Source organism: Phyllobates terribilis, unplaced genomic scaffold (assembly GCF_046119375.1).
Source record: "Phyllobates terribilis strain yellow unplaced genomic scaffold, ASM4611937v1 Scaffold_3__8_contigs__length_932513732, whole genome shotgun sequence".
In the NCBI taxonomy this organism is placed as follows: domain Eukaryota; kingdom Metazoa; phylum Chordata; class Amphibia; order Anura; family Dendrobatidae; genus Phyllobates; species Phyllobates terribilis.
This window is the reverse complement of record NW_027362763.1, coordinates 725375312-725390292: the sequence shown is the minus strand read 5'-3', so window position 1 is coordinate 725390292 and position 14981 is coordinate 725375312. Positions and strand designations below refer to the sequence as shown.

Genomic DNA, 14981 nt, shown 5'->3' with positions numbered 1-14981 from the left:
ATGTACTGTCTTAAAACACTGAGTATATTTTAAATTGACTTGTGATGTCACTTCAATGTTTAACGCATCATTAACTTCACAGCTTAACCTTGTTTGTATTGGACACTTTCTGCAAATGTAGGAAGCAGAGATACTTTACATGATGAATGGATGCAGCATGGCTATAATCTGCTCTGTGTACATTGGAGGCAGGCTGACAGGACAGACAGGACAGCGCTCTTAGAGGTATTTGTTCACACTGACAACACACATTACATTCAACTACAATAGGGTATTTTATTGAGTAAAATAAACCAATAAATCAATAAATAAAATAGATAAAAATAGGGTTAATTTCAAGGAAAACTACACTTTGAAAACCATTTTTACAATAATTCTTAAAAAATGTACATAAAAGGTTGAAAATTGTCTCCTCAGAGAGGAAGAGGACTAGAACTCTACCGCCACCTACAGGACGTAGCAATCCTAAAAGTCAATAGTGACCCCTTAACGAGCCTTGTCACATGACTTAGGATAAAAAGCCAAGACCAGAAACTCAATTTGCAGACACTGTGTTTCGGGGTACTGCCCCTCGTTAGTGCAAAGTGTGAGTTCTGGTTGGCTGGATGAGAGGCGTCAGACCGGTACCCAGGGATAGAGGGTTTTGACAGATACTCTGCTCTACTTTTTTTGTACTGCTGTTTAAGAAGTAACTACACCTCTCTTTTTTTTTTTTTTATAATTTTATCCAGCATGGAAGTTTTTAAACTTTGCAAATCATTTTATTAGTGGATTTGTCTTCATTCCTATAAAAAAAAAATTCCAGAGGTTTTTCTCTGGGGGCGTGTACTTGTTCCCCTGCATGAAGTTGACCAATCAAACTCAGGAGGCAACATGCTGGGGGACAAAAAGAACACCCCCACCAAAAAAACAACAACTTAAAGCAGATTTCTCAGTTTGAGACATGTAATGACGGACAGTCTGCTATCCTCACTGAGCTCACTGCAGAGCTGTGAGTGATTACAAAGTTCCAGGAATAAAGCAAAGACTACTAACACCTCTAGATTTCATCTCATGGCAGCCAGTGTTGGGAAAGGGGAGGAGTACAGCTGAGCTGACAGCACTCTGAGAGGAGAGCTGTGGGTGCAGAGGTGTTTGCAATGAGACAAAGCTCAGGTCAGCTGTACTGCCTCTTCCCCTGGACTGGGGGTGTGTTTTTTTTTCCTCTGTAGATTACTGTCTGCTTATGATTGATCATCCTCATGTAGAGGAAGAAGTACACGCCCCCCAGGGAAAAAATCTCGGGTAATGCCCCCTTGGTTTAACATAAATTATAACCTTAATCCTACAAGCTAATATCCCCACAATGGTGAGGAGAAAATAGAAAATAAAAATGATGTTTTACTCTGCATCCACTACTCCATGATGGGGATATTTTAACATGCTAAAACTAGCGAAAGGTCATCTTAAAGGAAATCTGTCACCCCCTGGGACTTATCAGACTTCTAATATGGGCATACAGGTGATAGAAATGTGAAACTATACTTACCTGTATGTCCCATATTAGAGATCTGAGTGCTTTTTAATAGCTTTTTATAAAATCATTTTATCTATGCTTGGCGCCAAGAAATCCCCGTCTACTTAATTCATTTCAATATTTCCCCCCTCCCCTGCACGTCACAGGCCTTGTGACGTGCAGTTCCCGCGCCGGATCCCGCGCCTGCACAATTTACCTGGTACGCAAGGCGTGGTAATTCCGGCAGTCTGTGTATCCTTGTGGAGCAGAGATCTTCTGTGCAGGCGCCGGCGAATCACTCTGCCTTCCCAGCGCCTGAGCAAAGGATTCCTGCTCCACAAGGATACACAGACTGACGGAATTACCACGCCTTGCGTACCAGGTAAATTGTGCAGGCGCGGGATCCGGCACGGGAACTGCACGTCACAAGGCCCTGTGACATGCAGGGGAGGGGGGGAATAATGAAATTAAGTAGATGGGGATTTCTTGGCGTCCCCTGGATGCCAAACATAGGTAAAATGATTTCATAAAAAGCACTCAGATCTCTAATATGGGACATACAGGTAAATATAGATTCACATTTCTATCACCTGTATGCCCATATTAGAGGTCTGATAAGTCCCAGAGGGTGACACATTCCCTTTAAAGCAGAACACTCAGAGGAGGAGATAGGTGCTGACCCTTTAACTTCAAATAAGTACATTATGAAATAAATGCAGCTAAAGGTGGACAAATATACTGGGGAAAAGCAGAGGTTTGGAAGCCACTGACATTTTCTTTATTTTTTTACAGGAATAAATATAGTGATCTGTAAAAAGGGTTTGCAGAAATCCGGCAAAGAATGCAAAGTTCACAGGGATAAACTTTTTTCTATTTTGTTCCATTTTGGCAGTTGACAAATTTGGGGTGGGTGGACGTGTATTAGTGAAAGGGTAAGGCTTAATACTTTTATTCTCCTGCAGGCAGGGCAGGAGGGGAGAGGCTCCTGCTGCAGGCAAATGTTATCCAGCCTCACATGAAAAAAAGAAAGGGCATGGCTTATCTCCTTGGACACACAAAAAGACTTCTTTCTATATTTCTCAATTTTAATTGTAATTTAAGAAAAGAATAGGATCCAAGGAAAGTAGAGGACAACGGGAGGAATGGCTGGGATATTTTTGTGTATTTTTTACAGTATGTTTAGTGTTCTGTAAATACAGGATTCTCAGCATGAGGCTTTTTTTCTTCTTCAAGTCTCCTTAATCCTCTGAGATACCCCTAACTAAGCCTCAATCTTGCTCTTTTTAGCTTTCCCCTAGAACGTTGGTATTTTGTAAGCAAATAGCTAGGAAAATAGGCAGTCTCCCACCATTAGGTAGGGAAGGAGATCAGCTCACCTTCCAGACCACTTGACTTCACATTGGAACCCTGGTAGACCTTGTTTGGTCAGGATGTGGTGCAGGGGGTGTAGGAATACACCCGGCTGTTCTCCTGGTCAGAAATGGAAAACAAAGGTAATTGTGGACTGGGATCCAGCACCAATGGGAAAATGTTAAAACTTTTACTTTGCAATTAAAACATGGTGAGAAAAGCAAAAGGAATGAAATAGATTTAGGATCCATTAGCTTATACGTTTCAGGTCATTCGCAGCTATGAAAAGCATAAGCTTATGCATCTTTAAAGGGGTATTCCCATTTCCAAGATCCTATTCCAATAGGTAGTAGGTGTAATGATAATAATATTAGCAAATACTTCCAATTAGAAACGTAGTATAGTTCTCCTGATTCGCTATGTGTGCAGGGCATTGTAGTAGCTTAGTTATCTATGGTTACGACTATTAGCAACTAACTGTCACTATCTGAGTGGAAGTAACCATGGATACCTAAGCTTCTGCAATGCCCTGCACATGAGGTAAGCGACAAAGCAAATCAGAAGAACTATACTACATTTCTAATTGGAGGTATTTGCTAATATGATTATTATTACATCTACTACATATCGGGATAGTATCTTGGAGATGGAAATACCTTTTTAATCTTTTTGAGTTTTCTCACCATGTTTTTAATTGCACAGTAAAAGTTATTTTTTCATTGGTGCCGGAGTTCATTTCTCATGGACCTTCTCTTCCAGTCTTCCACCATACCCGTTGCGACCTATACTGAGGGTGATGGGCCTTGTAACGTGGGAAAAGCAAGACTCGGCCTGTGCATTTAGGACAATGGGTCTGTTTCCCATGTGCTCTTCAATACAATGAATGTGAAGAAACTGCGTATGTTCTTCAATCCTAAGACTGGACTACAGGAGGATGTGACTAATGACAAGGTACAAACATGGGCAGGATGAATGGTATTTGGAGGGGGCCTTTAATAAAAACACTGTACATTTGCAATGGCTATTTTTTACAATGGGTTTACATATAACACCAGGTTACGATGGCTCTTTATTTGGTCATTTCTTTATGATTTGTGACACATGACACACAGGCGCTGTTTTCTGTCCAATGTTTTTCTTATTATTTTCCCATCACGGGGTGCTGATCATCTGTCACAGGACGGGGCACCTGACAAGTCACATCCTTTTACAGAAAAATAACTATTATACAGCTGCAATATTTGCTGTCAAACATTTTTTTATTGTCATCGTGATGGCTTGTTTGCTTCTTTTGTTTTTGCGTGACTTGTTGCTTATTTCAATATCACTATTTTGTGCTATATCAAATTGATTTTATTTTAAAAGGGAAATGGAAAACAACAGCAATTCTGTCATTGTTTTTTGGGGGGTATTTATGATCTTTTGACCACTTTTTATTTATTAAATTTTTTTTTTTTTGGAAGCAAGATTAATTAAAAATCAGTTTTGGAAATGTTTATTTCACCACGCAGGGTAAAGAATGTATTAATGAAGAGTCATTAAGAAAGTATCAATACTAATTATGCAAACTTTTTTTTATTTTTTAGAAAATAATGGATTTTATAGGGTGAGGATGATTCTTTTTATGCTTCTAAAATAAATAAACTGATATAAAAAGGTCTGCGACATCTAGGGGGGTTTCCTCATCAGCAGCAAGCAGCCAGCACTACAGGTACTAGAACTTCCTTTCATCTCTCTTTACAGCATGCATTAAGAGGCTGCTTTGCAGAGTGCCCCCACAGAGGCTGCTTTGCAGAGTGCCCCCACAGAGGCCATTTTGCAGAGTACCCCCAAAGAGGCCAATTTGCAGAGTGCCCCCACAGAAGCTGTTTTGCAGAGTGCCCCCCACGGAGGCCGTTTTTGCAGAGTGCCCCCCCACGGAGGCCGTTTTTGCAGAGTGCCCCCCCACGGAGGCCGTTTTTGCAGAGTGCCCCCCCACGGAGGCCGTTTTTGCAGAGTGCCCCCCCACGGAGGCCGTTTTTGCAGAGTGCCCCCCCCACGGAGGCCGTTTTTACAGAGTGCCCCCCCACGGAGGCCGTTTTTGCAGAGTGCCCCCCCACGGAGGCCGTTTTTGCAGAGTGCCCCCCACGGAGGCCGTTTTTGCAGAGTGCCGCCCACGGAGGCCGTTTTTGCAGAGTGCCCCCCACGGAGGCTGTTTTTGCAGAGTGCCCCCCACGGAGGCTGTTTTTGCAGAGTGCCCCCCACGGAGGCCGTTTTTGCAGAGTGCCCCCCACGGAGGCAGTTTTTGCAGAGTATCCAGAGAGAGTAACATTGTCCCTCACTCAAGCCGCGTCCTGTTCCTGTGCTAGTCAGAGCACAATGGCGGTGCCACCCGTAATCCGGCGGTTGTACAGGACGGGTCACGTAGTGCGCTGGCCAATACGCGGCATGGCTGTGATGGCTGAGGAAGTGACCACAGCCGAAAAGCTCGTTTCTTGGCTGCTCTGCAGCCTTTCAACAAACTATATTCAGCATCCGAACTCCGAACTCGAAAACGGGCTTCTGTGAGACGTTTATGTTCGGATTTGAGCACCGGACACCCAGTTGGGGTTCGCTCATCTTTAATTAAGAGGTTTGGAATCAGATGATTTGTGATCATCGTGCACTGTAGAAATGACACTGCAGCTGCTGAAGAACTTCTTTTTTAAAAGAAAGAAAGCTTGAAATGTCAGTCAGTGGCTGGCAACGGAGAAGGAACTTCTCAGCAATTTTATCCCCACCACTCACCCCCCGGCTCTGATCATGGATTGCACATGATGTAAATATAATATATAAAAACAATGGCAGCCAGCGGCACATGTCTGTGATCTCACCATCTTAAAGGCCTGCGTTGCCTTCGTTTCCACAACCCGTAAAACATCCCGCAGCTCTTTGATTCCCTTTAACATATTTCTGTAAAAGAAAAATAACAAACTGTAGTAATCAGGGTCAGATAGTGACAAAGCATCACGAGAACAGAGATTACAGGTCACAGATAAAATACAGTCAGGAGAATGATAACGGTGCCCATTGTGCCCATTTTTTTTAAAGTGTTTGCAGCAGTTTTTGCATTTAAACGAATTTTTGGAAATGTAGTAGTAGGCATCAATTTATGAGATAGCAAAATGAATGAAAATGTATCAAAACGGTGCAAGTGGAATAATTCTGTTGCAAGTTACAACACTTGCAAGACAACAGGGGTCAGAAATACATAGACGTAATAAGTTTGGCACATTTTCTGACCCCGATTAGTCATGCCCCTTTTCTAGACCCTATTAAAAATGTTAAAGTATGTGTAAAAAGTGCCTATAATATTCCTGTACCCTGCCTTCATCCTCTACAAAAAAAAAGTTACAACTGCTTTTGCTGCACATCCCAGTCTATTAGGTTCAACTTTGCCTCTACTGTAACTTCCACTGTTTTTGAGTAGGTGTTTCCTCTTCAGATGCACTCTGCCAGCACTATAGGTACTGGATCTCACGCATTGCTTCTGCTATTGTCCAATGGCTTTCCTGCCATGGACTAAAAGCCAGACTCTCTGTAATGTAGTTTGACAAACAGTAGAGATGGAACAGAGAAACAAAAGCAAAGTCACTACTTTGTGTAGCCCTTCTCGGCTTCAGAGATGGATTACACTTGATAACAGTCAGTACAAGTTATTCAGAATGAAAAAATCTAGTTGTCGTCAGGTTAGAGTTATTTTTTGGAGGGAGTAAATCAATATAATTATTAAATAAAACAATTTGCAGATTTTCTATTTACTCTCAAAATTCTCTTAAATTTCAAAGATCATTTAAAACATATAACAATTAGTTCCATATCTTTTATTCCCTTTTCGTGACAATTTTATCATAATTTATAAACATTTTCCAAAATGTAACCATACTAAAAAAAATAAGAAAAGAAATAAATAAATAATGCCCCCACAATAATGTACTGTATAGGGGTAGACATAATAACCTGCTGCATCAAAAAAGACCCAGGACCAAATTATAAAAGTTAATTTATCAAAGTCTATTTATCTTTTTTTTCTGTGCATGGTAGATGACACCACAGTGACCAAAGCTGTCTTTACCGGTGGTGTTCTGTCTTGGTATGAGACAATTTGGTCCAGTTTAATGACAGGGAAGAGTGGCGCCACTGGCAAAAGAGTTCTGGGAATTTCGATTTTTTTTCCCTGAACTTAAGTCTATCCTTGATAGGTGGAGGGTGAAAATCTGACCTACAAGGTCCTTGCCGAGCAGCAGGATGAAATGGCTTGGGGGATTATGGCTTTTCTTTTCATTCTTCATACAGACACAGTGCCATGCACACCTTTGTCTCTGGTACTGCAGCTCAGGTCAAATAATTTCAATAGGACTGAGCTACAGAACCAGGCGAACTGCAGTACTTGCAGCTCCTTTATTCTCCTAATGAGTGAAGGTTCCGGGAATTGCATAATTGCTAAATTATGACTTATCAATAGGATTAGCCACAAATCTTTTTGATGTCTTAAGGTCATTATAAATACTTATGTATAACAGAGAATACTGCACCCACAAGCCTACAATATAGACCAATGGAGACCCCCAAGTACTGTCCTAAATGCCATAGAAATGGCACAAACCCTAAAAGCCATAAATAGAGTACAGGAAAACGTGGCCTCAAAGTGTCTAAAATATCACATCGTTTGGTAAGCAATTATCCCTCTGTAGGTAAGCGTGTCCTTCTCTAATGTGTACACAGCCAAATATTGACTGAAGGGCGAAGGCCGTAAAGCAGGAAATTGGTTTGCAATGAATATTTCAGAGAGACTTTTGCTTTTAGTCGATGTAAATTATTAAACAGGTACAGTTAACACTCATTACAAGGCCGACATTACAATATAAACAGATGGTGAAATGGTCAGGAATGTTGTCAAGCGTCTGGGGAAATGGGGACTCGGGGCCTCCTAACAGCCGACTCAGAAATACGTGAAAAGGCAGAACTTTTTACATCAACGGGGACTAAATCATAGATGTCGCGTTCCATAACACTCAGGGAACATTTATATATAAAAATGTTGGTCGTCTTTGGCTGGGTTCACACGTCAAGCATTTGGTGCGGATTTTAAGCCCGTAAAATCTGCAACATTTTATAGTATCAGCAAAGTGGACAAGTTATAGTTTAATCTCACAAATATTTTTTTGGAGTGAAATCCGTATGGCTTTTGTTGATTTTTTTTTTTTTTTTTAAATCCCATCTTTTTTGTAGATTTTATCTATTCATTCCAATGGGAATTCGCAGGTTAAACAATTGGCCCGGCAATCTGTTACGTTTTTGTTTTGTTTTTTACACGTTCCGCAGCAAAAAAACACATAAAACCGGACGAATAAGTTCAGAAAATATGGCTAGATTTTAGATGCAGAATTAGTTCGGATTTCAGTTGAGAAGTCTGTACGTAAAACCTGCACCAAATTCACATGTTTATTAGGTAAAAAGGTTTTATTCTGCAGATTTAGACTAAGTGCACCCGACGTCTTTTTTAGGCAGATTCCGAAAAGGCTGAAAAGAATGAACATGTGCATTTCTATGTAAGTACGGCTGTGCAGATGTTCAGGCCTTTGAATGTCTTTTTACCGCTTCAGGTTTCCAAAAACGCCAACTGGTTAAAAGAAGTAACATATTCATTCTTCTGGCGTTTTCTGCTTTGTACTTTACAATACAAGGGAGCGTTTTGCCATTGATTTTGCTTAGAAAACCGCTAAAGGCTTCTTCATTATTCAATGGAGTGAAAAAAATCTAAAACAATCGGAAAATGGTAGTAAAAAAAAAAAATGACACTAAAAACATTAAAAAAAAATCCTTCAAAACCGTTAAAAAAACACTCAGGAAACAACCGACACAAAAGAGGCTTCTTGGAAAAAAATTGCCAGAGTTTCCTGATGTTACTTGAAAATCTTCAGCAGGTTCAACTAAGATTAAAAGGCGTCATGTGCATATATCTTAAAGGGGTAGTCCCATCTCCAAGATCCTATCCCAATATGTAGAATGTGTAATAATAATTACACCCTGACGCGCGTTTCACCGCCAGATTCTTCCAGGGGGACAAAATATGTAGCAGGTGTAATAATAATAATACTTAGCAAATAACTCCAATTATAAATATAGTATAGTTCTTCTGATTAGCTATGTCACTTACCCCACGTGCACAACATTGCGGTAGCTTAGGTATCCATGGTTACAACCACTCATAAAGTGACAGTTAGTTAGTTGCTAATGGTCATAACCATGGATACCGAAGCTATAGCAATTCCCTGCACATGGGGTAAGCGACATAGGTTATCAGGAGAACTATACTACATTTCTAACTGGAGGTATTAGCTTATATTATTATTACACCTACTACATATTGGGATAGGATCTTGGAGATGGGAATACCCCATTAAGGCTATCTTCATACGTAGCAGATCTTCCATCCGGTATATTACAGTAGTAGCAAAGTGAATGACATTTTACCAAACTTCATCCACACAGGGCGGAAAAACAAATGATTAATCTGTGGTGTAAATTTTAAATCCACAGCATGTTAATTGATTCTGTGGATTTTTTCTTTTTTTCCCCAAAAATAGTGGCACAAACAGTGTGGTCTTACTATATCCGTGGCAAATAAATATGCCTTTTTTTAATCATAGTCTTCACCATAAAGACATAGCTCAACTATGAGAGGACAAGGTGCTGCTGTTATTTTAGATGATACACACGAATGGAGAGCAGAAAATGACCAAACAATTTTTACCACTAGGTGGCACTCACTTTAGAAAGTACAGTACATGAACATGTTATCTGGTAACAGTACACCATGTGGCGAAAAATAGTATTACAAGTGCATATCTGGTAGTGCAGGTGATGGTTGCTGTTTTCCAAACTGCATCTCTTTCCTTCAAGATCAATCCAATATGGCTGTGATCTGCAGGAGTGCCTCCAATTTTTATGACGCTATGCTTGGCTTTAAAGGGGTTTTTGCTATGTAATCTGACAGTAGGATGATGTCGGGACAGAAACCCTGATTTCAGCGATGTATCACTTAGTTTACTGAGTGCAGCAGTTGTGATACTATCCCTGTTTTCTCTGCTGCAGATTTAGCAGTGCTCAGAATGCTGATATCTGTATAACACCGCCGACACCACTGATTGGCTGCTTTCTGTGTATAACCCCACCCACACCACTGATTGGCTGCTTTCTGTGTATAACCCCGCCCACACCACTGATTGGCAGCTGTGCAATGTATGTTGACAGAAAGCTGCTATTCAGTGGTGGGGGTGTGGTTGAACTAGGAGACACCTTGTCCTGCAGTGATAATCTCCTGTTGATAAAACACTTATTTTATTGATACAAAAACACATCAGTGACACATCACTGGAATCAGGGTCTCTGTCTTCATAAATAAGGGGCAAATACAATGAAAAGATGGAGCTGCGTATTGCAACTAAAAAAAGTCACTGCTGTAAAAGGGTTTTCCGGTTCCTGGCTGGAGTTTTTTTAAAAAAAGAAAAGTGCTTTACTCATACTCCCCAGGTCCACCATTGAGTCTCCACTCTGGCTCCCGGTGTCTGTTATGGTCTGCAGTGCTGACAACATTATGACAACAGCGCTGGAGACAATTATTGAACTCTGCCATCTGATTGGCTGAGGACTGGCTTATGTGTATTTTTAAGAATTAGATGAAAATCTGACCAGGGAATTGGGCTTTAAAGTGGTTTTGAAGGATGAAAAAAACAGAACTTGTTCGTCAGATGTGTCTGGTATTTCTCGAACTGATTTACCCTAAATTTCTGTCCTAAAGTTGTTGCATATTTTGAAGCACACCACATTTACTTTGAAATTGATAACTTTTTTGCTATTTTACATTTTTTAAAAGTGAGATTTACTATAAATTACACCAAAAATAGGAATAAATTACAGCACAATTCCATGCATACCCCTGGCATAATTTCATTTCTGGCTTACAGATGCCAAAGATGTGCCTCTTCATAAAATTGGTTTACTCCAACATACTGGGGTTCAAGAAGGAGGTCTTCTTAAATGTCTATTTAGTTTAAAGTGGTTGTCCAGGCTTGGGGCTCAAGTCAGGATTCTCCGTTGCTGGGAGCGGACGGGCGCGTGATCACAAGTATGCCATTTGCATACTTAAGGTCACATTCCAACTAGACTTGTCTGATCTAACTCAATTCACTTGTATTGGGTGAGGCCGTGCACGTCTAGTCGGAATGTGGCCAGAAGTAAGCAAATTGCATACTTACAGTCACATACACTGGAAAAGGGGCTAAGCTGGTAAGGAGATGCCCCTCTAACACTTCTCCTAGTGCCCTTTTCAGTTTTCTGTGACATGCCACAGCTATTTAGGAGTGTACGGACGGAGCCAGTCCTGTTTCATGCTCCTGGATTGGGCAGCACGAATCTCTTGACAGTTTTCCTTTAAGACTGTAGACAATTATTACACATTTTGGCCTCGATTCATTAGTTGCAATTTTTTAAAGTCCCTTTTTCTTTTTTGTCTGCTGGCATTTGTTGCTGATTTTTGTGCTATACTCTTCAAATCGACGCACGCGGTTTATGCATTATGTGCAAAGTCCCCCAAATTTTTTTTTCTTTAACCTTTTTTTGGGGGGGGAGGGCCGCATTTTAAAGCAAAAAGTTGCACATTTTGCAAAATGTACTCAAAAACCAGCGTACGTAAAATCACTCTGGGGGCATCTGAAGTACTTTTGGGCCAAAATTTGCAACTTTTGGAAAAAATTGCAAATGATGAAACAGGAGAAAAAAATCAGCAAAGAAAAAAAAAAGGGTGAACACATATCAAATAGACTTAAAAGGCGCAACTGGAAAAATAAATATGGCGCAAATAAATAAAAGGGAGCAAAACATTAGAAACTTCACAGAAGGCAGGCGCAAAGGCAATAATAAATCGGGCCTTCAGACTCAGAAAAACAAAAAGGTGTTAAAAGACTCCAAAAAAAAAAAAAAGGAGTTTTGCCAGTAAAACACTTCGAAAAATTGCTAAACTCTTGCACAACTTAAAGTTGAGCAAAAATTTTGCAACTTTTAGCATTTTCCACCATTGTCTCCAATGCTCCCCCTAATCATGCCGGCCTTGAGGAGTTGGAGCATTAGTTTTTATGGAGGGTATAGTTAAAAACAAAAAAAAAAGATTAAAAAAAAAAGAGTTTAAAGGAGTATGGAAGAGGTAGGAAGATCAGTTCATAGTCAGCAGAAGATAAAATCATCTTTGCTTTGTGCACCGCCATATATCACTTACATACAAAGCCGTGGATGACACAGCGCTCAACACTGCATCTTTGTATGAGTACAGTGCGCCCTCTAGTGTTTGATCACTACCACTGCAAGGGCCGGTTTGCTGTTCAAACAGTACTTTCCATTAGTTTAATTAGTTGAATAGGAGCTATCTTATGTGAGGCATGTCATCTATCAAATTTAGCAATAAAAAGTGGATTCTTTGTCTTTACTCTCCTACAGAAGGAAAAAAAATCATTTAGAAATAATTAAAAATAAAATCTTCGCAAAAAGATTACTCTGCTGTTCCCAAGGAAAGGAGATATTCAGCGAAACACCATGAAAATGAAAAATTACCTGTGACTTCATTTATTTTATCAATTAGCTGAATTCTTCATAAAACAAAAAATCTTTTCCTATTACTCTGCGCTGTGCCGTTCCTGTTATTCCTCCTGAATATTTATGAATAAATTGACAACTGGGCGTTAACATCTCCCTACAAAGTGAAGAGGGGCCCACTTATTCTGATACTGACAGCACTGATTGGACAGAGGGAGACAATGCAGAGACACGCTCCCAACTGGTAACACCCAGCTGCCAATTAATTCATATATTTACAGGAGTAATAATAGAGGAATTGTACAACGCAGAGTTATAACAAAATACGACCTAGAATTCTTAGTTCATGAATGAATTCTAATTCTAAGTAAGGAGAGAAGACAGGTCATAAAAGGCCCAACTACCGGTACTAGCACCTCTATGTAGTACTATGATCTTGTCTGGTCGCCATCTAACCAAACAAGTAACAGTGGGTGTAAAAGTAAAATCACCTAAAATCTTTAAAAATAATAATTTTTATTTGTATTCCTGATGTAATTACATATTTATACCAATACAAATGTATTCGCAAAGCTCCACCCATGTGTTGGTTTCGCCATCAGCTCAGTCAGGTGCACTTTCATTGTGGTGCTCGATACAGGAGAGAAATGGGAGAAAAGTTTCCTGTGTCAGAACAGTGTGTGTGGGGGGGGGGCTCACTACTCATTTCAATAGCTAAGCCAAGCCCCCTTCTTGAAAAGGGGAGTGGCTTAGTCATTAAAATGCAAAATCAGCCGCCCCCCACCCCCCCCTGATGACACGTCAATGAAGAAAGCACCAGGCCAGAAGTGGAGCTGCCGGGACCAGGTGCATTAGTAAGTTTTACATAATTACACCAGGAACACATTCAGACATCTTTTTTTTTACAAGTGTACAATCCCTTCAAAATGTTGGAGTCACTTCTGTTAAAGGGGTTGTGCATTACTTGGACAAATTCTTTTTAAATGCAACAGTGTTCCATGTAAAATAAAAAACAACATGTACCAACCTCCCGGTCCGATGCTGATCCAGCGACTTAGGTGCTGTATCTCTGCAGGCGCTCATGTGATAGTATTATATCACGTGAGCGCTGCAGCCAATCAGCGGCCCCTGATTTGCTGAAGTGCTCACGCTTTCTCTAGACGAAAGTTTAAATTCATAAAAGTATTAGTGCTGCAGTCCATCAGCTGATAGGCTGCAGCGCTCACGTGACATAACAATGTCACTCGGGTGATTGTGGGCACAGTGCCGACATCGCTGGTAGGGAAAGTTTAGCATATGGTGCTTTATTTTTCATGGGGCACTACTGTCCAAGAAGTGGACAATCCCTTTAACCCTGCAATCCCTCTTCCTCTATGTTACAGAGAACCAAGAAGCTGAGATGTAGGGAGCTTTTGAGTGGGACCTTCACACTGCAGAGCCGCAATCACCGACTCCAGTCAACGAGAGTGAATACAATTACAGGCGGACAACTGAAAACTCCAACAAACAACCTCATATATCTCAGCATCCTATAGGTTTTTTTATGACATTGGGACATTGGAACATAAAAATTACAGGTTGGGAGTGGAGTCCTGATGTACATGCTCATTTACATGGTTGAACATCTATCTTTTCTAAAAACTTGTCTTCCCTTACTTGGATTAACTAAGGCTGTGTTAACACGTTGCGTTTTTGCGGCAGTTGTTTTGCCTCTCTTTTTTATGCAAATTTTAAGCTGCGTTTTACAGTACCAGCAAAAGCTATGAGATTTCAGAAATCTTATACACACGTTGTTTTTTTTTCCTGACTGAACTGGAAACTGCTGCGTTTTTGAAAACTGCAGCATGTCACTTCTTTTAGCGTTTTTGCAGGGTTTTTTTTTTTTGCAGTGCTAAAACGCTGCAAAAAACGCAGGTATCAGGTTTTCTTGCGTTTTTAGTGAAAAAAGCATAGCAGTATGTGAAACACATTTATTTTTGTGTTTTTCCCAAGTTTAAACTATAATGTCTTGGTATTCTCACCTGAGAATGGCAGTTAGGATTATTACAGTTTAATTTAATTAGTGATATGCGTAAAGTAAACAATAGCCAACCAAGGTGTGAAATTGAACAATAACTGATCAACTCAAGGGCTGACAAAATTTTGAAAGTAAACAGTGTCCTACAAACTCAATGCTCTGCCAATGTATTAGGTAAACTATTCCCAACCAATTTACCTCACCTTGCTGTTACATTTGTAATTGTGTATTTTTTCATGAACTCATGTGAACTTTTTTGTTCAGAATAGTCACTATTTTTTCAGACATAAAAATCTTTTTCCACTAAAATTAAAGTGAGCAAATTGCCCTCTTTCTCCAAAATGTTTTTTTTGGTTTCACACACGTCTTACATTGTTGACCTGTGTTCATGCTTCTGTGTTGGAAGCAAAGCTTAACTTTGGGATCTTGAAAAACGCAGTAAAAAATGCAGCAAAATCTTCTTTTTGTAAGCAGCTTCTTTATTGCCAAGAGAATTGGAATTGTTTTTAT

The 14981-nt window shown here is 40.1% G+C and overlaps 1 protein-coding gene across 4 annotated transcripts in view; it reads right to left on the bottom strand.

Annotated features, from left to right (window-relative positions):
* Positions 1–14981, bottom strand: part of TTC7A (tetratricopeptide repeat domain 7A) — a 486038-nt gene that overhangs the window by 383647 nt on the left and 87410 nt on the right. For all 4 annotated transcript variants that reach the window (XM_073672075.1, XM_073672077.1, XM_073672079.1 and 1 more), the window contains one exon: positions 5698–5776. In XM_073672075.1, the coding sequence (XP_073528176.1) occupies positions 5698–5776 (79 nt within the window). The remainder of the gene's footprint in view (positions 1–5697; positions 5777–14981) is intronic.